The sequence below is a fragment of the Harmonia axyridis genome, chromosome 2 (genome assembly GCF_914767665.1).
Source record: "Harmonia axyridis chromosome 2, icHarAxyr1.1, whole genome shotgun sequence".
Lineage (NCBI taxonomy): Eukaryota > Metazoa > Arthropoda > Insecta > Coleoptera > Coccinellidae > Harmonia > Harmonia axyridis.
Genome location: NC_059502.1, coordinates 64,161,004 through 64,188,121, shown reverse-complemented (window position 1 = coordinate 64,188,121; position 27,118 = coordinate 64,161,004). Strand labels below are relative to the sequence as shown.

General features: G+C 32.8%; 3 protein-coding genes across 8 annotated transcripts; 1 reads left to right on the top strand and 2 right to left on the bottom strand.

Moving 5' to 3' along the window:
• Positions 1-2,351: 2,351 nt before the first annotated feature.
• Positions 2,352-4,948, bottom strand: LOC123673830 (UDP-sugar transporter UST74c). Its single transcript, XM_045608532.1, has 2 exons — positions 4,788-4,948; positions 2,352-4,729 (listed from the first exon to the last, which is right to left on the bottom strand). Exon 2 carries the CDS (start codon positions 4,473-4,475, stop codon positions 3,480-3,482), a length of 996 nt encoding a protein of 331 aa, XP_045464488.1. The 5' UTR covers positions 4,476-4,729; positions 4,788-4,948; the 3' UTR covers positions 2,352-3,479.
• Positions 4,949-5,047: 99 nt separating this feature from the next.
• LOC123673828 (protein N-terminal asparagine amidohydrolase) lies at positions 5,048-16,216 on the top strand. Of its 6 annotated transcripts, none has more exons than XM_045608531.1 (9): positions 5,048-5,236; positions 6,095-6,129; positions 11,634-11,821; positions 12,313-12,378; positions 12,589-12,768; positions 13,122-13,330; positions 13,727-13,888; positions 14,197-14,315; positions 15,584-16,216. In XM_045608531.1, the coding sequence occupies exons 3-9, from the start codon at positions 11,635-11,637 to the stop codon at positions 15,600-15,602; spliced, it is 942 nt and encodes a 313-aa protein (XP_045464487.1). In that variant the 5' UTR covers positions 5,048-5,236; positions 6,095-6,129; position 11,634; the 3' UTR covers positions 15,603-16,216. The 6 variants fall into 6 exon arrangements, with proteins under 6 accessions (XP_045464487.1, XP_045464482.1, XP_045464484.1 ...); XM_045608526.1 differs by having other exon boundaries at positions 5,052-5,236; positions 14,990-16,216; XM_045608528.1 differs by having other exon boundaries at positions 5,067-5,202; positions 14,990-16,216.
• An 823-nt stretch (positions 16,217-17,039) lies between these two features.
• On the bottom strand, positions 17,040-22,226 carry LOC123673827 (anamorsin homolog). Its single transcript, XM_045608525.1, has 5 exons — positions 22,195-22,226; positions 18,982-19,171; positions 18,567-18,926; positions 17,628-17,758; positions 17,040-17,192 (listed from the first exon to the last, which is right to left on the bottom strand). Exons 2-5 carry the CDS (start codon positions 19,109-19,111, stop codon positions 17,079-17,081), a joined length of 735 nt encoding a protein of 244 aa, XP_045464481.1. The 5' UTR covers positions 19,112-19,171; positions 22,195-22,226; the 3' UTR covers positions 17,040-17,078.
• Positions 22,227-27,118: the final 4,892 nt, after the last annotated feature.

The window sequence follows — 27,118 nt, the reverse complement described above, 5'->3', positions numbered from 1 at the left end:
TAACAATTTATGTTAATTACAGAACCCAAGATTTCCATGGTAAACGAGATAAGGTCACAATTTTGTTTGTATATAATTGTTTTCTGGGAACAATGATTATTAACAATAGTCGCACAATCGAGCTATAATGAAAATCAGATTTCTCATTGGATGTTACATGTATTTATAATATTTCTTATCTGAAATGAGTTGCAGCTGTATTTCTGTACTAGCATAAAAAATAATACATTTACATACCTATGGAAGGTAGATACATTGTTTTAAAATATGGGGTTCTGTGTAATTATATGTCAAATAAACACTCGAATATTTATGCCAAATTTTAAGACGATCATGTGAACAGAATGTCTTGAGATCAATTAACTGAAATTCCAAAGGATGAAAAACCAAATACACCTGGAGCTCCCAAAACTTCATCTAAATAAACTGACAACAATGATATAACAAGTAACACCAAACAATTTTGAGTTCTCCAAGGGAATAATAGGCTTATCAGTGAAAGAAATAAAAAGAGGGGTACCAATTATAATCGTGATCACTCAATAATAAATTAGTGAGAACTGTTTCAAATGGGTCACCGCCTGGAGTTACCTTTTAGAACATAAGTAAAAAATTTAGTATGAATTGATACTCTTCAAGGTGTTACTTCCTTTTTAGATATATCTGTTTCAAAACAATATTCACTATAACAAAACCATTTCAAGATAAAGAGAAACTAAGTGTGCTTACACGAAACGAAAGAAATCAAAAGAGAGAAATTGAAATACTCGAGATTGTATCGAACGAAAGTTGATAGGTACCTTAACTGTTTGTTGAAATCATCTTCTATGTTATCATCTTCCCAATTATCCTCCCAAACGCTAATATCCTGTTCATCTTTGTCTTTACCAGACCAATCTACAAATAAAATAAATAAAAATATGCAAATCTTCAAATTAACCTGAAATATTTTACCTTCTACAGGAAATTCTTCGAATTCATCATCTTCTTCGAGAACTCCTAAATCTAATTTTGGCTTATCAGTCATTTTGAATTCTTAGATGTTTTTAATTAAATTGTATTCGAAGAGCAACTTTTACACAAGCAAAAATTGTAATTAAAATTACTTGCAATTTCACAACTACAGAACATGAACCCAGTCCACTGAATAATAAATATTTATATTTCTTCTTCTTTCAATGTGCGTGGAAAAGATAAATCGGGATAAATTTTAGAAAGAACTTCATCTAAATACAGACCTTTATGATCATGAGAAAAATACGTCGAACCTGGATCTTATCTAAATTGGCAGAAAAAAAGAAGTGATTTGTTCCAGTGTCGTACCAAAAAAAAATGTTTTCTTGAGATGGGCTATATTTATTTTTTTGCCCAGATTTTTTTTATAACACCGCTAAACGGGTTGGTATCCAAGAAATCTGGGTTCCGAATCTCCGATAGGAACCAAAGTCGTTATCAGGAACTAGTCAAGAATTTCCTAAACATTTTCGTAGTGGAGAAAATAATCTTCCTCTGGGCCAGGCTGATCAGGTTGGGATCTAATTGTAGACGAAGAACACTGACCATGATGACTGGCAGTCTGAAACTGAAAGCCAAACATCCAGGTTGGCATAGCAGTATCATCAACTTGGAAGAATGGACATAGAAAGCCAACCCTTTGGAGCCCCCCAGCACCTACCAAGAAGAGCAGCCAAAAGGCTCATGTTATCAGTGAACCTAAGGCTCCTCAAAAAACAATGGATTTCTCCAGTTATCTTGGAGGAATCCAATTCCTGGGAGCAGGTCTGGAGCTTTCTACGGAAGGATAAAATAGAGGCAACGTCCAAAACAATGTCGAATCAAAGAATCCGCATTCAAGTGAAATCTGTCGACCAGTACAAAAAACTGACAAGACAGCTTGGTGCCCCTGAGGGTAATCAACAGGTCTATCAACAATCCCCAAGGAAGAGGGCTGAGGAATCAGATTTGAGGTCAGGGATTTCACTACGCAATGGGAAACTGTAAAGTTGACCCAAGATGCGCCAAGTGTGGAAAAAAGCACCCAACAAGAGATCTCCAGAAGGCGGCAACTTCACCAGATGTCCCCGTCTGCCAATGTCCCCTAGTGAAAAAGATTGGCAGCGAAAAGAAGAAGAAACCAAGCTCCATCAAAGAAAAGTGCCAAGCAAAAGACCAGCTTACCAAAGATGAGAAATCAGGATAATGCCATAAGAAATAATAGAAATTCTTTACAGATCATATTCTGGAATGAAAAGGGACATCAACCAGCAAGAGATGGAGAAGAAGAGTTTGCCTCCCAGGAGAATCTCGATATTATGAGGATAAATGAGACAAACCTGATTTTTATTAACGAGAAGTATCCGAACCAGAACACCCAATAGCATCACCCTAGAAGCGGTCACTATATTGTGGAATGGCCCCCAGAGGAACAAACATACCACAATAATTCGTCAGGAATCCCAGACATTGCCATAGTGAAGAATGTGAACAGGGAAATCGACCTCACAACCAGGAATTTACTAAACTCTGAACATAATCCTGTGCTTATGCACATTGAAAATTACATGAACCCAGTGCAAAAGAATAAAGAGATAATCGATTGGAAGAAGTTCACCGAAAGCAAGTTCCAACAGTCTACATCTACAAGAAAAGACTGCACCGAAGACCTTGAAAAAGCAGTAGCAAATTTCGTAGAAACCGTATGGGTTTCTATGGGTAAAATACTGACCAATACCACCTTCTATGAAAACCCCCAAAATGTTCTGATTAAATTTGATTGTTGATTAAAATATTATGGTGCAAGAAGTTGAGAGAATGAACTTTTAAAAATATAATGGTAGCATAAGATGAGTTGAAATTGGTGTAAGAGTAAGTGGATGCAAGATCCACAGTATAGAAACTATATGGTTCCTATAGTGTGTAAGATCCTCTGGAATTTTCATAGAATTCCAAAATACTGTTTGCTATTTCAAGGGGATTGGGTAATAATATTTAGATAATTTTTGAAAATCTAAATTTAAATCATATTTCTTCAAGAAATCTGCTCCTATGAGTATTTCTCGATTCTTATGGATATTATATAAGAAAAAATGCCTATTAGGATATTTCATCACTATAATCATAAAATTATCTTATAATCAAAACAGTACAAATGCTTTCACAATATACAAAAGGCATTTTTTTATTGCACTTGAATAGTGACTGAAAATCACATAATAAAAGTAATTTTAATTTTATCGTGCCTGAAATGTAAACTTGATTCTAATAAAATATCAGAATATATTGGATGTTCTTGAAAATTAGTCATGATGAAATTTCAAATATTAGAGACTCTATATATACATAAATGGCACAAAATTTATCATTCTTAATTTGTCCTTTAGATGAAAAAATTGATATTCACTAAAATCAAAAATGAGAACTATTTGATATTATTCAATTATTCCATGGACAATAAATTAATGGTGATAGAGCTTAAAATGCTATATAATGTTTTCTTTGTTTTCATTTTTTAAAGGAACATAAGGAACTTTGGTTCGTTTCTTTCTGAAAGTAACATAAGTATATAACAGGCTTCCTATTACACTAATATTCAATCCTATAAAATTAATCCAAGAAAAAATATAATCTCCTCCGATAACCATGCCCAAATAAGTTACAGAAATATTTTTCAAACAACCTATTATAGTTGTTGTTAAAGCAGAGTTATAATGTGTACATAACATAACACTATATGAAAGAACAAAACCCATAATACATGAAATGATAAATTGAGCTAAAAAAAATGGATTACTCCAATCTTTGAATCTGGAAATTAATTCAATATCCCCAGAATAATATGAAATTATTAAAGCAGGGCCAATCATAAATAGAGAATTATAATACATTAGTCCATATTTTCCTAGTTCCCTCGAGTCTAATTTCTTTTTTGTATAAACACCATTAGTAGCAGTTGCTAAATCATTCAATAATATATAAATATAGCCATGCAGGTTGAAAGCTAAATCATCACTAGTTGCTAATAATGCACCAATTATCATAGTATATACACTTATCTGAACACTTATTACAGGAAACACACCCAATAAATAGAATTCTAAGATCATTGTCATTAAAATTGAAAATCTTCTCAATGCAGTAAACATTGGTAAGCTCAATTCTTTAGTTCCTCCAAGCCCAAAAATCATATTTCCTATATAAAACAAAGGTAAAGGAAAAATTTGTTTGAATGTTCCTAGTTGAAAATTAGGAAAAGTCATCAATTTTAATTTTTTTGCTACGAATAACACAACTATAGTAGTAATCATCTGACCAATTCCTAAAACCTGAAAAGATGGAAAACCATAACTAGTTAATACCGTTTTATTGACTACTGTAATCATGAAGGATGCCACACCATAAAAAACGGCAGAGGAAATCCTCTTAAATAAAATATTCTCGTTTTCATCATCTTCCAAATTTTGACAGATCTGCTCCATTTTTTGAGATACTTAGCGTTGATTCAATAGAATTACGCTAAAATGCACATATCTTGTCCAATAGATTTTGATCATTTGTCAGTTATATCTGAGCTGATTTATATCAGATGTGTTGTCATTATTATATCACTTTCAACAATGGTATAGGTTGTATAAAGCCTTATTTGGAACACTGAGAAAACTGCAAAATTTCCATGAATGGTAGTATCATCTTGTAGTATTTATAATTCACTTCTGATTTGAAAATCCCTGTTCTGCAAATACTTTGTCAATATAGATAACGATGAAATGATATTTAGTGTCAGAACATACAGTTTACACAAGTTCAACATACGAATGTTATCTTTGGCATCTTCTAATAATAATGTCTGTATTTGTTTAGTTTTATCCCAGATTAATTAGATCGTACATCATAATAACATCCCGATTTGTATCTTCTCTGAGTTGTCAGTGCAATGATTTTAAGGTTATGGGCAAGATGTATAGAATAATATTTTATATTCTATGGGTGGCTGCCGGGATAAAAAACACTACTTCTCAATTCTGTGACTTAACTGTGTTTTGACTAATGACAAGTTCTTTAAAACAAATTGTAATTTTACTTCACTATATAGATAAATATAGACTGAATAGTGTTAATTAACAATTTTTAAATTAGATATATGTTTAATAAATTGAAATTAAATTTAAGAACATCTCTCTATAACTTTTCCCTGTGCACAATTATGTGAGCATCAAAGTTGGAAAATAAAATTATTAGGGTAATTATTATTCAGATAATCATAGGTTCATTGAATGATATTGTTGACTATTTAACTCATAAAAATTTTCACTCTATCTGACCAAGCGCCAACCAAAGACAGCTAGTATTATCGCGAAAACACCAGCTCTCTCCAAATTATAATTGGTCTGTTGGACCAATTTTGAAATAAGATAAATGTTCAATGAATGGAAATTAAATTTGAGAGCATCTAGCTGCAACTTTCCTCGGTGCACTTTATGTGAGCATCAAAGTTGGAAAATAAAATTATTAGGGTAATTATTATTCAGTTCATCGAATGATATTGTTGATTAACTCATATCAAAATTTTCCCTCTATCTGACCAATGACAGTTAGTATTAGGGCAAAAACACCAGCTCTCTTCAAATTATGATTGGTTTGTCTCAACATAAGCATGGATACGGACAGTGTCCCACCGTTCTCTCAAATATAAAGTTTTGAACCTTTCACTTTGTTGAAATAGTTTAAAAATATACCACTCGTAATTGTAATGATCTCATAACTCTGTCTTTTAGGTCATTACTCAACTGAGTTGCTTGAAGAGAATACAACTCGTCCTTTGGAATTGTGTATTTTTAAGCAACTTAGTTCCGTTATGAAATAAGCCAACATACTTATCGCAAAAATTAAATCACTAATAGTATTAGTATAGATTATAGAATAATTATAATATTCACATATTTTCAAATTGATTTAATTCAAAAACCATATTTCAAAATATTCAATTCAGTACACATTTGACCCTCATTGTAGCCCATTTTCATTTTTGATTGATTAATAGTTTTTTAGTTGATTGTAAAAAATCTAGTTGATCTTATTAGATAATTTTTATTTACAGAAAAAATTGGCAGTGAACAAATCTCATATAGTGAGGTGAGTACTTTTACTAGAGATAATAGGTAATTTGCAATCCTATAACTGGATTTTTGTTTTGAATAATCTCAGACTTCTCAGGAAAACAAGATTATATTTTTAAGCAATAAGTCAAACTACGATGCCTCAGACCAAACATTTTCTTGAGTTTAGTATAAGGAATTTACAAAGAACACTTTGATTCTTAATTTTGATTATGAAGTTGTGTTTCTCTAAATTAGGAATGGTGCTTCAATTTGGAGTCTTATCCTATACTTTCTTTAAGCAGATTCCCTTAGTTTTACAAATCTTCACAGATAGTTCTGTATTGGAACAAATTGGAAAAAGTAATAATATACAGGTGTTCTATTTGAAATAACGAAGTAATTAGTATTTTTCAATATAAGCGGCAGCGCTACAAATATTTTAGATCTATAGAGCAGAGGTTTCTGCCCAAGAAATCAAATTTTCAAATCGCCTGTAAAAGTCTAGGTTACCGTCAACCGAGGCGCACCTTGTATATGAGGAGGCTGAAACTGCTATCAAAACAATTCTAATGCAATCTGAACATGCATAATAAATTTCATAAAAATTGGACACCTAGAACGCGAGATATGAAAATACCGGGAATTTTGCGTTTGCGCTCAATTAGTAGGTATTAAGCAGAGTTGAATAATCTTATCCCTTTGAATATGTAGGGTAGAGATGGGGAGAATAATCTTCCTGTTTCAAAGGTGTCCTTTGAACTGACCTGAATTGGAGCGCTAGTGTAGCTAGAGGGTGAATTTCATAGGAAACGTCATAAAGAACTGATAGAAATAAACAAAGAAGTAAACAAGGATGAAAGTTTGTTCGCCTTCTTGATTGGTTACCCCTAGCTACACTAGCGGTTCGCCTGCTTGGATTGGTTACCCTCTCCCTACACACTAGTGGTTGGCCTTTTTGGATTGGTTACCCTCTAGCTACACTAGCGCCTTCTGAATTCTTTTTCCACTGGACACTTTCTGAACACTTCTACCATAGGAGATTATTCTCCTTATCTCTATCCCTTGATCGATGGACGATGATGCATGTTGAAAAATGGAAAAAAGACTTCCTTTTTTTCATTTTTATGTCAATTTGGTACTGTGCCCTTCAAGAAATCCTGGATCCGTCCCTGCTCTACTCTCCATACCTTTGAAATCGTATACATGAAAACTGGAAAGTAAACTGCCAGCCCCAGTACAAAACATGAAATACAAAGCATTTTGAAAACTATTCATTTTAGGAAAAATGTGTCTCAATAAAAAATGAAAACTATACTCACTAGTGTTTTAGAGAGACAAAAAAAATCATAGCTTGCTACTCATCTACATTTTTTTAAGGTCATTTAAAAAAAAAGCAGTTTTTTTCGGATCACTTGTAGAGTGAAATTTGCAGAAGACTTGAAAATTTTTCGGGAATTCAATAAAAAAAATCATACAATTATACCTCGAACGGTTCTCAAGGTATGATCTCTAATTTAGAGCATTAAAACTATGAAATTTTTGAAAAAAAGTGGGCTACGACAAAAATTACCACAGATACTTTCTAGATAGAACCTTCGAATGGCTAGTCTACTAGGGCACTACAAATTTTTTGACAATTTTGATTTGACTTTCTAATAAGATTCCTTTATTCATAGTGTTGATTCGCAATAGGGTATGGCTTAAAATACAGTACAATAGATGGGGCGATACAAGTAGCTCAATATACAGGGTATTTCCTAATTGTGTGGTAAAACAACCTAAGGTAGTGGTACAACAGTAGCTCTGTTGAATTGTTCAGATCCGCAACTTCAAGGGTAAAAATCGCCATGATGATAGCCAACCTTCTTAAAGGAGACGGCACATAAAGAAGAAGAAGTGGTAAAACTTCGGGAGTTTATAGCACTCATCAAAATAAAGAAAAAATGTCTTATAAAATGTCCGAAAATGCTTCCTTTTATTCGAATACAATCATCCGAATCCTTCATTTTAATCGTACGTTTTCTTCGATAACGTTTGAACGCTTCAATTGTTTTTTTTTTGTGATTTAATATTTATTAGAAATTTGGTCATAGGCGCAACAAGTCCTATGCTGATTATATTTTCTTCACAAAAAAGTTTTAGGGGTAGTTTCCCCAAAAAAACTGCATATTTTATATACCATTTTTTCTAACATCCGGGAAAAATATCGACAATTTTTCTGTGAAAATCCAATGGGTTTTATGTAAAAAATGTATCTCGTGTTTTTTCGATAGGCCATTGTCGAGATATAGACTTCCGAAAAAATATGGTCATTTTTAATTCATTAAAAATTGGTCAAAATGATCTTAGTATAGGTGAAAAACCATGGTAATCACTTCAACATAATAATTTGAGAGAAGTCTATATCTCGAGAACGGTTCATCCTATCGAAAAAACTCGAGATACATTTTTTTACGTAAAATTTATCGAATTTTTGAAAAAACTGTCGAATTTTGGAGTTTTATACATTACACCTTTTGTGAAAAAAATATAATCAGCATAAGATTTTACGTAAAAAGTTGCGCCTATGACAAAATTTCCATCAAAATCAATCGAAACGTTCAAACATTATCGCAGGAAATGTATGATTGAAATGAAGACTTTTTCTACCTAACCGTTCACTTCGATAGAAAATATTGAAAAAAGGTTGAATTCAATGAAACCTAGAAGTTCTTTTAGTTCCATCACAATTTAATTTTAGAAAAAGAACTCCTACTTGTACGGATAGAAATATGTTCTCTCTTATTATAATTATCAATGAAGACAACTGCTTGTGATTAGATAAGGTTCCCCATTCCGATATTTCAATCTTCGTATCAGTATAATATTTTGAAACTGAGAAGGCCTTTAACGAATGCTGATGTATAACTTCAGTATCCATATTGACCGTGATAGAAGTAATCTTATTTTACGTGAATATTTCGAATTGTGGAACTACAATGTGAGTATCTCTTCGGTTTCCAATTTGTTAGTATTCTTTCCTTTTTCTAATTCAAATATGCATATATACATATATATTTTTTTTTTACTTTGCATTGACTTATTATACATACAGGGTGTTTCATCATAAACTGGACAAACGTAAACAGGGTGTGACATGAGCGGTTGGCCATAGCCTAAGTGCTAAATGCAGGTCATCCAAGCCTTTCAGAAAAGAAGCTTGTTGTGTATTTTTAGACTGTTAGTTTCGGAGATACAGAAAGATTAATGAAAATTGTTCTAAATTTCTGATATCTATAACTTGGAAATCAGCAGCCCAATTTTTTTTAAAATTTTGTTTGTTTGTTACTTCAAAACGTTTCATGTAATGTTAATATTTCCAGGGCAGTACTCAGATTATTGAGTGTTTTCTTTTAGAGTTCGAAATCTATATTTTTTACACGTCTTTAAGGAATGTCGTTATTAATATGAAAAAATACATAATGGAGTATAATGATTCAATTTTGACTTTGACTTTTTTCAAAAATGTAGCAAGCGAAAATATTCATGTTTTATGTAACTTTCTTAAAATGCGGTCTTGTTTTTATTTATTTCGTGATAATATTTGATCTTGTCAGCTGAGATTTTGAATTTCATAGCTTTCTATTCAATTTTTTTTCATTCTGAAAACCCCAGCACCTATTGAATGTTGTTGTAACACGCTGTGTAAAATATTGATTAGAAGTATTCATGATCGAACTGTGAATTTATTTGAAACTAGAAATGACAAAATGACGTAACCATCTCGAAAATGTAAAATGTGAGTCTATTTGAATTACAACATAAATAAATATTATCAAATAATTATTCAAGAAAATTTAAACCTACTTATTTCAATTCATGATATAGTATTGGAAGAGGAGTCTGAAAATAAATTTTGGAAATGAAGTCCTTCAATTTCTACGTATTTCCCAGCTCTCAAGAGATTATATATTGCTCTTCTAATGATATCGAGATTATCTCTTACATCTGCGCAAGCTTCTTCTTTCCTGTGCCGCAACTGCCCCTGTGAAGTGTTTGCAATGGTATACACTGTGGTCCAACGAAAACTTAACACTTCGATTTTCCGACTTTAAAATGAAAATGTGGAAAATCACTCGGATCTGTCAATTACTGATTCCAGGGGAATAACTTTTCCGCTCTCTGCATCCCCGTAACTTCAACACCTAACGGGGGTGAGTTCAATCCCTTGATTTTGGATAGGGATGAGGGGTATTGCGATACTTAATTTTGGAGATCTTATCGAGTACATCTGATCCTGAAATTTCGCTCCAAAATTTCCGTCGATAATGAAATGACAGGTAAAATAGTGAAAGAGTACAACTAGACTAAATATTAAGCCAATTGAAAAGTCCTCGGACTGATGCACAGATGGAGGTGCTAGTATTAAATCCATATGATTTTTAGTTAGTACCAACCTTCAAACGATACGTGTCAAAATTTGACAGCAGTCCGACCATCAATTTGTGAGTGCAGCTACTTTTGTTATTTAAAAAAAAAAAAATTCGTGTGCTGATAAAATATTGCTTTTTAAAGGGAAAAAATACAGTTGAAGTAAAATCTTGACTTGATGAAGAATTTCGGGGGGCTGCACCCGGAAAATCAACCATCATTGATTGGTATGCTAAGTTTAAACGTGGTGAAATGAGTACCGAAGACGTCGAACGCAGTGGACGCCCAAAAGAGGCAGTCACCGACGAAAACATCAACAAATTTCACAAAATAATTTTGAATGACCGTAAAGTGAAATTGATCGAGATAGCAGACTTCTGAAGATATCGTCTGAACGTGTACATCAAATCATTCACGAATATTTGTACATGAGAAAGCTGTGTGCAAAATGGGTGCCGCGCGAGCTCACAATCGATCAAAAGTAACAACGAGTTAATGATTCTGAGTAGTGTTTGAAGTGCAATAAACCTGAGTTTTTTCGTCGATATGTGACAATGGATGAAACATGGCTCCATCATTTCATTCCAGAATCCAATCGACAGTCAGCTGAGTGGACTGCACACGATGAACCGAATCCAAAGCGAGAATAAACACAACAGTAGGCTGGCAAGGTTATGGCATCAGTATTCTGTGATGCGCAAGGTATAATATTCATTTATTACCTCCAAAAGGGCCAGACCATCAACAGCGATTATTATACAGCGTTATTGGATCGTTTAAAGGATGAAATCGTTAAAAAACGCCCCCATTTGAAGAAAAAAAAAGGTGCTGTTTCATCAAGACAATGCGCCGTGTCACAAATCAATGAAAACAATGGCAAAATTGTATGAATTGGGCTTCGAATTGCGTCTGCCCCCAGCGACTTTTTCCTGTTCTCAGACCTCAAAAGAATGCTCGCTGTAAAGAAATTTAGCGCCAATGAAGAAGTAATCGCCAAAACTGAGGCCTATTTTGAAGCGAAAGACAAATCGTACTAAAAAATGGTATCGCAACAATATTTCCCTACATAACAATTATGTTTGTTGATATGTATAATTCCACATTACATATTATTTTTTTACATTTCAGAATGGTGTTGGTTTTCAATGGTGTATTGCAAGAGGAATGTCCTCCTAATACTTCTTCTTTGTATAATACTCATCCAGTTTATAGAGACAGAGCTGCACAGTTATTGGCAGTTCCAAACAAAGTGATTGGACCAGTGGGACTTTTGTATGTAGCACAGAGGGAATATGCAGCAACTGTTCCCCTTGATAGTAAGTACCGTATTTGTTTTGAAAATGAGATAAATAAATGAAACTCCGAATCGAAAATCTTTCGATGAAGTAATAAAAATGTGCTTGAAAGCTCCATTTATATCGGTCAATAATTCAAGTATTTCAATATACAATGATTACAAAGTTGCATGGAGTTTTATCTTCTACAACTTCGTAAATCACTTGGATAAATAGTCCTCCATTTGGTATACCGATGGATCAAAATCAGAAGAGGCACAGGTATTGGGGTATAACAATAATCTGAAAATTAAAATGACAAGACGAGTAGGCGTGGTTACCGAACCTCACCAGAATAAAAGTATACTTGCTCTGTTGACAGATAACTCACTGAAGTTTGGGGAAAGATCATTGTCTCAAACTTGCGAATTTTCACCACAAAATTATTATTACTTCTACATCTAATAGGCCATCGCGCTGAATCGCCCTGTATAGGGTAATAAACCGGATTATATTCATTTTTTTTTTTTCAGAAAATGTTACTATTTTGGGAACGGACGATGTGACGAGTTGTATGATAGTGGTAGTGAGACATTCAGGTAAGAATTTACTGATGGCACTGCTCAACATGAAAATCATATCCATTCCTTTTTTTTTTTCAAAATTCATTCTGATTTATTGTAGTCAAATTTTTCTGTACAAAAAAAATACATATTTTAAATACAGTTTACGTTTTCCGAGATGATTACGTCATTTTGTTCTTAATTTAATTAATGTTAAGAAATCACAAGTTTAAAAATTGTCTTCAGGTTCAGGAGCTGTAGCATTGGCCCATCTAGATGGTTCTGGAACCGATGAAGCCGTATGTGCCATGGTGCAGAGAGTACAGGAGTTAGCCATCGGATATCCTGATGGAAGAATTGAATTACAGTTGATCGGAGCATACAGTTCGAGACCATATGGCGAAAAATTATTCTATAGCGTGATGAGTGAGTATAACTCATGAACGAGAGCTCAAAAGCTTCCGACACCGAATAAGTGCTATTCTCAATTTTTTTTGTTCTATGCTTGACCCAAAAGTGTGTTGTTGATATATCAATATGATAGTTGTATAATTTTTTACTGCAAAATATTATTCTTGGTTAGAAATCAGAAAATTTGAGTAGTAGTTATATGAGGAGGGAAATCTTGAGCTTCTCTATTATTTGAAAAGAATAATTGAAATAATTATTCAATTGAATTCACCAATCAATACTCAATACAAATCATAACATTAAATCATAAAATAGATATAAACAATGATTGATAAGATCATAAACAAATATTATGATTTTTATTCAAGATTCGTTTCACAAACAATTGGTTGAGATAGACCTAACATTGGCTTGTGTTGGAGAGTTGAATACTACGATGCGTGGTGGAATTCCTTGGCCTATCATTTATGGTATAGGTCTGAATATAAAAACGGGGGATATCTTTCCAGCCACTTTTCCAGACAAAGGACCAGATTTGTCACTCAGAATGGCAAGGTATCTCACAGGCGTCACACAGGTAGGTATTTGAAATTTGTTTCATAATGATGTTGATGAACATAACATAATGAAGTAGATGGTCCAGTGGAACAGTGTAATCAAAACTTCTGCAGGATACGACATCGAATAATAAGTGTTCTCTTTCAACGGCAAAGTGGGGATGGTCGAATTTGTCGCTCTCCAACCATGGGATGAGCTGTTATATCTCTGAGCAGATTCGGCATAGTTCCTATTTTGGCACAAAGTTGGATTAGTTCATTAATATTCATAGCTCCAACAATTTCTTGACCATATACCAAATTTTTGTTGTGTGACTACTTTTGCATTGTAAATTGTGTAATTTCTCAAAGATAAAGTTAATTCAACTATAATCTATGTCAAAGGCTTAACATATTCCTAGAATTATTCTTTTTAGGTGTCAGATATTTATGATTATAATCTGGGATTATTACGAATTGGCCCTTTCAATTATCAGCCATTACGTGGAGTCGATTTATGGCTTGAGCAAAGTGATGAATTCATATTACAACATTTATCGGATTCTCCTGAAGTTGAGCCACCACATATTGTGATGCAAGTGAGTAATAGCAAGATAATTAATAACTAAAAATATGATTTACTATAACAATTATATGCTACAAAACTATTTTTATGTTGAATGAATCATGCTCAGTCGTTATGACACCAAGACATTTCCACTGTTGTAAAAAAAGATCTCTGATCTGTCCAAGAAACAACCTTTGAAAAAGAATTAAATAATGAAGATAATGAAAACTCAATTTGTATCATATTTGGCATAATAAAAGAAAAGCATGATTTGTGATTTGAAAACTCAACAATATTCCGAAAGTTTGGTTATATTTCGTTCTCTTATTTTTCTTCCAGTTACGTGCCACTTTGAAGTATATCCAAGATAACCAATTTCCAGCCATCACAGTTTTTAGGGATAATAAACCACATTACTTTCGCAGGGATGAACAATCTGGAACCTGGATACCTGTTAGGTATTGATTTTGCTTGTTCGTGTGTTTTACTTTTGCTTGGATGTTGAATTTCCGTATATTTTTTCATGAATAAATTCTCGTTTTCCCATTAATATTTCATCATTTCTTTGGGAGAAGAATACTCAAATCGAAGAGACTGAATTATAATTCATATAGTTCAAAGACTATATAAAGATACCCTAGGGTATTATATTCATTATTTCTTTCGTCACTGTTAAAATAAAATCGTTAACCAAATTTGAAAAGGGTGCCCAACATTACTTGTGATAAATTTCAGAATTATATTCTGTAAAAAATATATAAAATATGATCATATTACAAGAGAATTAAACAATTACGAAAAATAATCTATCGTGATATCAATTAAGAAACTTTTCAGATATAAGATTTCCCAGCTGACAATATAATTATTTCTTTAGATAAAGTTAGAATTAATATAATATGAACACTTTCTCAGCTGAAATGCTCAACAGATTTTGAAAATTCCGGGCTTTTTAGTTGTCGGGTTGTCACCTAAAGTTTCGTCTTTTACTGCGGTAAGAATCTTCAGGTAGTAAATTGTAAGTGGACGCTGAATTCATCCGATATTATTGTCAATTCATTATGTGGTCATTTTGCTTTTGGGACGAAAAAAATTATTATTATTCTGTTCCTGTTTCGTTGTGATTTTGCAGTTTTAGAACTTCTCTAGATGAGGTCAATGGGAAAACGAGGGATATTCTGATCAAGGTTTATTGATTTGAGTGTTTCATCAAACTTTTTTTTATACCTTATGTGTTAACTATTTCTTTGAATAAGTTCATCAAGTTCGAATTTTTTGAGATCAATAAGTTCGGACTTAATTAACCACTATGAGAAAACCTGCCATACATTGATCATACTGAATTAGAATCAAAATAATCCTTTAGTTTTATCTTCGTAACATTTACTTCAGAATCTTATCGAGGAACATTTCCAGTGCTCATTTTAAAATTTAGAATTCCAGTTTTTATATGTTGCTGAAGAATATTTTTATTCTCTTGGCAATTAGAAATAAAACATAGTTTTTACTACAAATTGAATATTTAGATCATAGTTGTCAATATCCATAAGATATCCAAACTGAATTTTTTTGGCAGGTTTTCTAGAGTGTTCAAATTTCAGTAACAGTTTTGTAATTTGGCATGTATTCAAGATTTATGTATTGTAGAGCTTGTAGCTTAATTATGAAATATCTGTTTGAAGGAGTTATGGAATCAAAACACTAATACACGCAAATTGCATTTCAGCCGAACAAAACTAAGGTGATTCAAACTATAGATTGTTTATCTCATTAAATAATTTTTATTCAAACAATTATTTGATCCTGAATTGTAAACAATTCACTGAATCTATCCCAAAGTGTTCATATCTCATTTTATATACTAATAATAATGACACATTCAAATAAAAAGGTCGGATAGCAGTCGGAAAAGGACAAATCAAAATTTGCCTGTTATCCTACGAGGATCAGGAAGTGGAACTTAGTGGTTAAATGAAGCACAACTTAGTCATTATTGTTGAAATTGAATTGGTCATCATTGTTAGTTATTTCATCACAATTTCGGGTATTTTTTTTGGATTGTATGTGATTCAATTGTTTGAAATAGATGATTTATTTTCCTATTTTATGTGTTTATTCATGTGTAAGGAAAGATAAGATTGTTTATCAAAATATAAATTGTTACTTAGATTCAAGATATTTTTATGACAATTAACTAGAGAAGAATTTCTCAAATGAGTATATATTTTTTTAAGTGTCGATTGATAATTGGATTGTCTGAATTCTTTGATCATTTTTTCCCATATTTGTTTGGAAAACGATTGTAACTATTGTTAGTGATATTTTCTATATCTGTTATAATAAATAATGAACAACTTAATTTTTTTCTATTGTTAGCAAATATACTGTCTTGTGGTTCGACAGTTAGGTTAGGTTAGCAAATATACTGCCTTGTGGTTCAATAGTTAGGTTAGCAAATATACTGCCTTGTGGTTCGATGGTTAGGTAAGCAAATATACTGTCTTGTGGTTCGACAGTTAGGTTAGGTTAGCAAATATACTGCCTTGTGGTTCGACAGTTAGGTTAGGTTAGCAAATATACTGTCTTGTGGTTCGACAGTTAGGTTAGGTTAGCAAATATACTGCCTTGTGGTTCGACAGTTAGGTTAGGTTAGCAAATATACTGTCTTGTGGTTCGACAGTTAGGTTAGGTTAGCAAATATACTGCCTTGTGGTTCGACAGTTAGGTTAGCAAATATACTGTCTTGTGGTTCGACAGTTAGGTTAGGTTAGCAAATATACTGCCTTGTGGTTCGACAGTTAAGTTAGTTTAGCAAATATACTGTCTTGTGGTTCGACAGTTAGCGACAAAAATGATTTGTTCAAAACTGGCTCCGAGGCCTTTAACTAATAAATTTTAACATGTTGAAAATATTAAAAAATAAACAAATCAATATCAGTTTTCAATACAAGCAAGCACCCATAAGGTTTGGTAGTGGAACCAAAGGTGCCAAAATTCAGCATGCTCTATGAGTTTTCCATTGGCTAAAAGTTGGTAGGACGCTAGTTTGACGTAAAACTAGTAGTAAGTAGAATAAAATAAAAACTTAAGGTAGTGGTCAGACGCATTATTTAGGAACATATTTAGTCAACACATCCCTTAAGTTGTCAAAATTTAGGTAGGGATATATCAATAAAATAAAATTCCATAGAAGTATTATTTATTTAAAATCTCGCATTCATTTATAAATCTGATATTAATTGGTTATCTGTAAGTTGTATTTTTTCTCCTGGTTTAAAAGCAGGCATTCCCAAGTAAGGACATGAAGCACATCTGAAAGCATCTCCTAAGTAGCACTGAAAAAACAAAAAGAACTCTTTATTTTTTAATGAAACAGTTCATCCATTAACCACTAACGCTTGAGATCTGAAATTTTGATTAACACAAATATTTAATTAATTCAGTTTTTAAATTAATTGCGGCCATCAGTTTTGTTTTATGATACATGATAATAATCAATTAGTATGCATTGATTAACCTTTAACAAAACTAGGGTTAGTAACTGATGAAACTCATGACGAGTGGTCTAAAGAGCAGAGAAATATTCTGTCACACTGTCACAAAAGAAAAAGGCTATTGGCCAGTTGCACCATGTTTAGGCAAATGGTGCAACAGGCCATAAGCTTTAGATTTTTATTCAACAAGCAAATGTCCAACTGAATCCCCTCAAGATATAATAAAAATCCATTTTAAGAGTGTTGAAAGTAAAATGTCTTGAATTGAATACTCACACTTCCACAAGATGATTTGGGTAAAGCTGTAGTATCTACCACATTTCCTGGTTTCACTTCAGACGCTAATTCTTCAGCCAGCCCACAAGAACAATCTTTACAAGCTTTTCTTTTGCCAGTAGTTCCACACACTAAAAAATATTAGATACAATCGAAATATATACAATATTTAGGTTAAAACCTGTTTTACAGCTATAAATTAGATAAAGCAAAAGCTTAGGGTTATAACCTTTAGATCTTTGAATAATGTTCAATTTTCTACATCAAATTGGCAGCTATGTTTTGCCTGATTGGAAAAAGGGTATCATTCAAAAGTATTTTTATTGTGAACTCTGATTAAGGCCGGCGATATCAGAAACATAGCAAGTTAATACTTAAACATCATAATATATGGAAGAACTGAAAGTGGATATAAAAATAAGATCTCTGCATTATCGATAATCAAGTATTCATTTTTCAAAGCATCATCAAATCATGCCAAAATTTTTTCCTTACAGCTTATGATAATTCTTCAAAATGTCCACTTTTCATTAACAAGAAAAATAATTTACACCAATTACAAATTGTAAATTGGTCTTCTATCATTCATTTCAGCACAGTGAGTTTTAAATAAACTTCTAAAAAAGAAACATTTTCAGAAAATGTACTCTCTTAGTCTGCAGCGCTAAAGAAGGAAAAAACTAAGCAAAGAAATCTTTCATTTGTGCTAACAAGCGACCAATCTAATTTATTAAAAAGATCCATAAACACTTTTCAGTTGATGATGGGAAATGGTGAAATATTTCTATTTTCTATGAAATACTTCAAATACCTCATTTTTCGATTGGAGGTAGCGGATTCGAGGGCTCAGTCAAGGTAATAATTTTATTGATTATCGAAGCTTAGATTCATCTGATTAGAATGATAATTTTCACTTACAGTTGAAAATCAAATATTTACCTTTCAATGTATTTGGGGCAGGTCGTTCCAAATCATGTTCATCCAAAAGTTCATCAGAATCTATCAATTCATCTTCATTATCATCATCAATTTTCCAAACAGAAGCAACATTTTTATTACTAATTTTTGCAGTGGATCCTAATTGATAGGTTGGTTTTTCACATGTTATGTAAACATTTTCTTTATCCAAATTTACAAAGCCATTTACTTTTAAAAGAAATTCTAGTTCAGCAGGATCGCTCTGTATAAACAATTTGGAACCGGGTTTACTGATATTTACTAATTCAGAGACAAGATTATTCGTCAGAGCCTTTTTTGGATAATACACGAATACTGATTCTATTGATTCAGGAGATATATCTAGAAACGATAAAATATAAATTTACATAATAATCATTACAATCAAAATACTCACCAACAAGATGTTCTTGTGTTTTAATTGGAATCGAGGGTTTTTTGATCGATTCTTGTACAAGCTGAAATTCGTCTTCAGGACAAACCACCAATGAGTTTTTAGAATTCAATATATATTCGGGTATATCCATTGCAAAATTCCAATTGAAAATAAATTCTGACGTAGTTTATGAAGGAACAAGTGATAATACCACAGATTACTACAGATGTTTCACTCTATGCATTTACAAAGGAAATCGTCACCGGCGTTTCGTTGACCTCGAATTCGCTCTACTCGTATTTATGAATGAGTTCGGGGTGATTCGGGGTGACCAATCACAGAGCTAGATTGATTCTTTCGACTAATCGCAGCGATAGTTCAATGTGGACGTGGATTTTGCGTTCGCTTAGGTTATGTTATTGAAAATGACGGTTCTAAGAAAATAAATTTCATTTTGTTCTTGCTTGATTTAAAATATTAATCGCAAATAATTCTACATTCAAATATTTCTCTCAATGTAGGATCGCTGCTCGAGCTCTCCTTGCAATCATAGTCTGCCGTAAACAGAGGAGTCATTCATCAGTAAGACGAAAAAGATTTTTTGAATCTCAGATATACCAAGCAACCCTTAGAACATTAATAAGATTCTAAGAAGCAACCAATAGACGTTTTTTTTTTAGAATCATGCTAGTATTCCAAGGAATTTCATTATGATACATACTTTCAGATACAGATTCAATGTTGGAATTGCATTTTTCGATAAATGGTGATTTGTCATTAGGTTGGCATCAAAGTGGATACTGCATATTCTGTTATTTGAATATAACAGCATTGCATCTTCGTTCATTATTATGTCATCACTACAAGCCAATTTCCATTGCATCACTCGGTCCTTATAAACTGGATTAGGAATCACTCGGTCCTTATAAACTGGGATTAGGAAATCTGAAGAATCTTATGGAATTCGTAGAAATCCCTTGATATCTTGCTCTATTACAATTTTTAACAGAACACTTCGTACATATTTTACCTTGACCGGCTTCCATATTTACTAATTCCAAAGGACCCCGCACGTTTAGTAGGGAAAATGGCTTTCCGTGAATTTGGCTGAATTTTTGATATGTTGTAGTTCTTGATGAACTGATCAGAAAAGTCCTCAGCCATAAAGCTCAGAAATGGACAGTTTTCGAGATATGGAGCTTTGAAAATGGATTTTTTGCAATTTTCGGGGTTTTTGCTCATCAATCAGGGAGCTCTCATTTCTGGTTTTTATGGAATTTGGATGTTCGGCGGCCAGAACCCGACTGAGAAATGATCTTCCTTGGTTATATTAGGCACCGCTATCGATAATTTTTTATACACTGCTCCACATTGGCTATGAAATGAGATACAAAATCCAAGATCTTCCATACATCTTTCCATGCCACAAGATGACGCCAGAATAATTCACATGACCGAGAAACGACATATTGTGAGATTTTTTTAAGATTTTTTTAATAACTGAATTCTCATATATCTGATGTCCAATAATATCAAATATGTTAGCCGAAATGTTCATAACCAGGCATCGCGAGCTGTAATGGGGGAAAATGGGAAAATCATTATCATATATCCTCAGGGATAACAATTGTGATCACTATTGATGTCATTTACATATGATATGTGATTTGTTTCTCACAAATCTCGATAATCTGACAATGGGGTACCAAGATATTTTCCTCAGAATATCTCGAAATTGATGATAGCATCTCACAGACAAACGAATCCGTGAAAATGTCTGAAGTTTTGATACAATATAGTACTATCCTGGTAGAATATAGAAATCCAAGTGTTGGAAGCAAACTATGAATGGAACTTCCGATATTAACCCACGAATTCTTGAAAATATTTTTTTTTCTATGAACTTTTTGAACTTCACACATACGAATGAATACTATCTAATAATATGATCGTTGGCAAAATGAATGAGTAGATCAATCAAACAATATAATAATGAGAGTAACATTCATATTATTAGATAGTATTCATTCGGATGTGTGAAGTTCAAAAAGTTCATAGAAAAAAAAAATATTTTCAAGAATTCGGGGGTTAATATCGGAAGTTCCATTCATAGTTAGCTTCCAACACTTGGACTTCTATATTCTACCCGGATAGTACTATATTGTATCAAAACTGCAGACATTTTCACGGACTCGTTTGTCTGTGAGATGCTATCATCAATTTCGAGACATTCTGAGGAAAATGTCTTGGCACCCCATTGTCAGATTATCGAGATTTGTGAGAAACAAATCACATATCATATGTAAATGACATCAATAGTGATCACAATTGTTATCCCTGAGGATATATGATTATGATTTTCCCATTTTCCCCCATTACAGCTCGCGATGCCTGGTTATGAACATTTCGGCTAACATATTTGATATTATTGGACATCAGATATATGAGGATTCAGTAATTGAAAAAATCTTAAAAAAATCTCACAATATGTCGTTTCTCGGTCATGTGAATTATTCTGGCGTCATCTTGTGGCATGGAAAGATGTATGGAAGATCTTGGATTTTGTATCTCATTTCATAGCCAATGTGGAGCAGTGTATAAAAAATTATCGATAGCGGTGCCTAATATAACCAAGGAAGATCATTTCTCAGTCGGGTTCTGGCCGCCGAACATCCAAATTCCATAAAAACCAGAAATGAGAGCTCCCTGATTGATGAGCAAAAACCCCGAAAATTGCAAAAAATCCATTTTCAAAGCTCCATATCTCGAAAACTGTCCATTTTTGAGCTTTATGGCTGAGGACTTTTCTGATCAGTTCATCAAGAACTACAACATATCAAAAATTCAGCCAAATTCACGGAAAGCCATTTTCCCTACTAAACGTGCGGGGTCCTTTATTATAAATAATAAAATATTTAGTTCCTTTGTTGTTTTAATTCAAAGAAATATATTTAATGTTTTTAAAAAAACAGGTATTTTGAATACTTTGATAAATTTAGCTTGGTATTCAATATTTAAAGAGAATAGGAGTTGAATATAAGCAGTCGGGTGAATTCAAAAATTTGAATGGGTTAATCTGACAAATCACATGCGTTTTGAACCTTTTAGAAAGAGTGGGAAGTTCGGTTATCTTTGTCATTTTTTACTACAGTAGTTCATAGTGAAATTCAAGGTCAACGAAACGCCGTGCCTAAAAACGGCAGAGTGAATTGTCTGGTTAGTCTGTGATAATACCACAGACCACAGATTACGGATAACATACATTATCCGTAATCCACAGATTATATGTTTATTCTACTATCGACTTTTATTTGCACAAAATGTAATATCATCACATATTATACCAGTTATTTATAAAAAAATTCAAATGGTTTTTGGTCATCATAGCACCAAACTCCATTTGAATTGCTTAATATTTCGTTAATAAATTCAAAACAAGTATAGGAAAACCACTCACTTCAAATTTCCCGCGTTTGTCGAGATTGTTCTTGGCCCGGTCGCCAGGGGGAGCTAATTTCAAATGATTCTACTTTTTAGGTAGGGGAGTGTCCCATCTATGCACAGATAACAGAGTAGCATCTATGATATCCGTAATCTGTGCCGTAATCTGTGCCACAGACTAACTGTGATAATACGTATCTACCATAGATCTATATTAACATTATTATAGGTCTATGCGTCTATGGTAGATGTCACCATAGAACAAAAATTTTCAGGAGGTCAACTGGAGACATTTGTACTTTAATTCTCATAGTCAAGTCTAGAAAAAATTCTCTCTAATCATGAAGAGAATTTTTTTACGCAGAAATCTACAACCTCAAAAACTCCTAATTACATGAAAAGATATTTGATTCACAACAGGCGATTTATGGAAAAGAAAAACCAAGACTGACCTTGGATCTATAAGAAATCAAAATTTGTATATATACTAGAATTATAGAGTAAATTGTCTTCAGAAGTACCTAACAAACAATACATAAATGAATTTTTCAAGTAAACTAATAAAATCATACTTACAACTCAAAAAATTTCGAAAATTCCAAAAAAAATGATTAATTAAGTTATTATCGATCCTTTAAAATCGCATTTAAGGTAGACACTAAAATTTTAGAGTACTGCAGAAGCAATAATAAACAATACATATAATCTTTTTTTCATGTTACTCATTAGATATCTTCTCCAATCCGGTCCTGTTCCCCCGTTTCGTAAATCTAAAATTGGTTATTAGGAACATAGGAAGGCGAGGAGGTATTCGGAGGAATCATAGAATTTTCTATGTAGGTTACGCCTAATAGCTCAGGTGTTTCTATGGTCAACGAAGGCCAACGACGCTTCACGAAGCGAGTAACAGGATCGCCAGATGGTAGAGGGCGAGGAGGCATCTGATGATTAACGTAAAAAATTCATTGTGGCTTCTGCAGATATTTCACTGTATAATTCTAGTATTCACCTTAATTTCGATTTTATAGGATTGATAACGTAAAGTCCGGAACGTCGGAATCAGGAAGAATTTATCATGTTGATGACTCATCTACAATCAGTTCATTTCCCAAAAGAACTTTAAACTCAGATATTTCGAGTTTCATGAAATAATTTTCAGTTGATTGTATCAGAGTTATTTGCACCGATGATTCTTAATTATCATGGCTTAGAGAAGAGGAATTTTTAATTCTGATTGACTATGGATTTTTCTACACAAGATCGATGCCAAATTCGGAATCTGCGTCCGCTAAATTGCTCATTACATGAAATATGATTGAATTCGAAAAGTTGATTTTTAAACTAAAACTAAGGGAATAACCTTGGATAAATTTTGAGGAATTAATATTTTCGTATCATCTTAATAATTTGATATTAAGAAGAATTTTTCGAACTGAGTACTTATCAGCAATCAGTTTCTTATTAAAGAAGCCCGAAATTGAGATATTTTGATATTTGCATAAACATTTTCAGGTTGGTTGATAAGAGATTAGAGAATAATAAACCTTAATTCTCTAATTGTGGAGAAAATGTTTCTACGCAAAACCGATGCCAACCAAGACTATAAAATAATCGTCGCTTTTTCATTGAAAAATCATAATAATAGTTGATTTCAGTGAATTGCCTGCATGAGTAGGTACCTAATAAACGATACATAAATGAATTTTTCACCTAAACCATACTTAGAATTCCATAAATTTCTGATTGATAATGACGACTTGAATTTTATCAATCATATAAAATTGGGATGTATACTTAAATTACAGAGTAAAATGTCTGAGAAAATAATATAATACATAAACTTATTTTTCACGTTACTCATCAGATACCTCCTTGATAATTCTATGGATTCGGTCCTGTTCCTCGTTTCGTAAATCTGAAATTGTGTATTAGGAACATAGGAAGGTGAGGAGGTATTCGGAGTAATCATAGAAATTTCTATATAGGTTGCGCCTAATACCTCAGCTGTTTCTATGGTCAACGAAAGGCAACGACGCCTCACGAAGCGAGTAATAGCACGGGCGTAGCCAAGCGGTGGTTTAGGGGTTTTTTTCTAAGAATCGATTGTTCAAATTCATGCATATTTTCATGTTAGTAGTAGTTCTGAATAATAGAATTCTAATTTGGTATCGATTTCGCGTAGAAAAATGTTTCTACAAGAAAAGAAAGACTTTATTCTAGACTTGATGAAAATGATAACCAGTCAACCCCCTGAAAATGAATGACTTCGAACCTGCCGGAGGATGAGACCTATTGATTATAGAATTCTGCCCGTATTTGGTAGCGACTCACAGCACAGACTGATTATATTGTATTTATTCTTCAAAAATTGATATAATTGATGGTTCTCTATTTCACTATTCAATCACAGCTAATACACCTTATTGTGAATAAAAATTCCTTTTCTCTTAGCCATGACAATGAAGAATCATTGGTGCAAATGATCTTCAATACAAAAATTGAAATTTAGGCATATGAAATGTCTGTAGAATAACTAATAAACGATACATCAATGAATTTTTCACATACTTAGAATATCATAAATTTTAAAATTTTCCATGAGATAAATAAGAATTAGATTAATATAAATCCTATGAAATCGGAATTCAGGTGTATACTACAATTACAGAGTAAAATGTCTGCAGAAGCAATAAAAAGCAATACATATAAATTCATTATTCAAGTTACTCATCAGGTACCTCCTCGATTATTCCATGGATTCGGTCCTGTTCCTCGTTTCGTAAATCTGAAATTGTGTATTAGGAACATAGGAAGGCGAGGAGGTATTCGGAGTAATCATAGAAGGTTCTATGAAGGTTACTCCTAATACCTCAACTATTTCTATGGTCAACGAAAGGCAACGACACTTCACGAAGCGAGTAACAGCATGGGCGTAGCCAGGCGGTGGTTTAGGGTTTTTTTTCTAAGAATCAACTGTTGAAATTCATGCATATTTTCATGTTGGTAGTAGTTTTCTGAATTGTAGAATTCTAATTTGGTATCGATTTCGAGTAGAAAAATGTTTCTATAAGAAAAGAGAGACTTTATTCTAGACTTGATGAAAATGATATCCAGTCAACCCCCTGAAAATTTTTGTTCTATGGTGACATCTAAATGAATGATTTTGAACCTACCGTAGGATGAGTCCTATTGATTATAGAATTCTATCCGTATTGGGTAGCGGTTCATTGAATTGTGTGTAGATGACTCACAGCACAGACTGATTATATTGTAATGAATAATAGTAATTATTCTTCAAAAAGTGATATAATTGATGATTCTCTATTTCAGTATTCAATCAGACCCAATAAACCTAATTGCAGATAAAAATTCCTTTTCACTTATAAAGAATCATTGGTGCAAATGATCTTCAATACAAAAATTGAAATTTAGGCATATGAAATGTCTGTAGAAGTAACTAATAAACGACACATCAATGAATTTTTCACATAAACTGAAATCTTACTTAGAATATCATAAATTTTAAAATTTTCCATGAGATAAATAAGAATTAGATTAATATAAATCCTATGAAATCAGAATTCAGGTGTATACTACAATTACAGAGTAAAATGTCTGCAGAAGCAATAAAAAGCAATACATATAAATTCATTATTCAAGTTACTCATCAGGTACCTCCTCAATTATTCCTACATGGATCCAGTCCTGTTCCTCGTTTCGTAAATCTGAAAATGTGTATTAGGAACATAGGAAGGCGAGGAGGTATTCGGAGTAATCATAGAAGGTTCTATGAAGGTTACTCCTAATACCTCAACTATTTCTATGATCAACGAAAGGCAACGACACTTCACGAAGCGAGTAACAGCATGGGCGTAGCCAGGCGGTGGTTTAGGGTTTTTTTTCTAAGAATCAACTGTTGAAATTCATGCATATTTTCATGTTAGTAGTAGTTTTCTGAATTGAAGGATTCTAATTTGGTATGAATTTCAAGTAGAAAAATATTTCTACAAGAAAAGAGAGACTTTATTCTAGACTTGATGAAAATGATATCCAGTCAACCCCCTAAAAATTTTTGTTCTATGGTGACATCTAAATGAATGACTTCGAACCTACCGTAGGATGAGTCCTATTGATTATAGAATTCTATCCGTATTGAGTAGCGGTTCATTGAATTGTGTGTAGATGACTCACAGCACAGACTGATTATATTGTAATGAATAATAGTAATTATTTTTCAAAAAGTGATATAATTGATGGTTCTCTATTTCCGTATTCAATCAGACTCAATAAACCTAATTGCAAATAAAAATTCCTTTTCTCTTATAAAGAATCATTGGTGCGAATGATCTTCAATACAAAAATCGAAATTTAGGCGTATGAAACAAATGTCTGTAGAACTAACTAATAAACGACACATCGAATAATTGTTCACATAAACTGGAATCTTACATAGAATACCATAAATTTTAAAATTTTCCATAAAATAATTACGGATTAAATTAATATAAATCCTATGAAATCGGAATTCAGGTATATGGGCTACGCCCATGCTGTTACTCGCTTCGTGAGGCGTCGTTGCCTTTCGTTGACCATAGAAAGAGCTGAGGTATTTGGCGCAACCTTCTATGATTACTTCGAATACCTCCTCGCCTTCCTATGATCCTAATACACAATTTCAGATTTACGAAACGAGGAACAGGACCGAATCCATGGAATA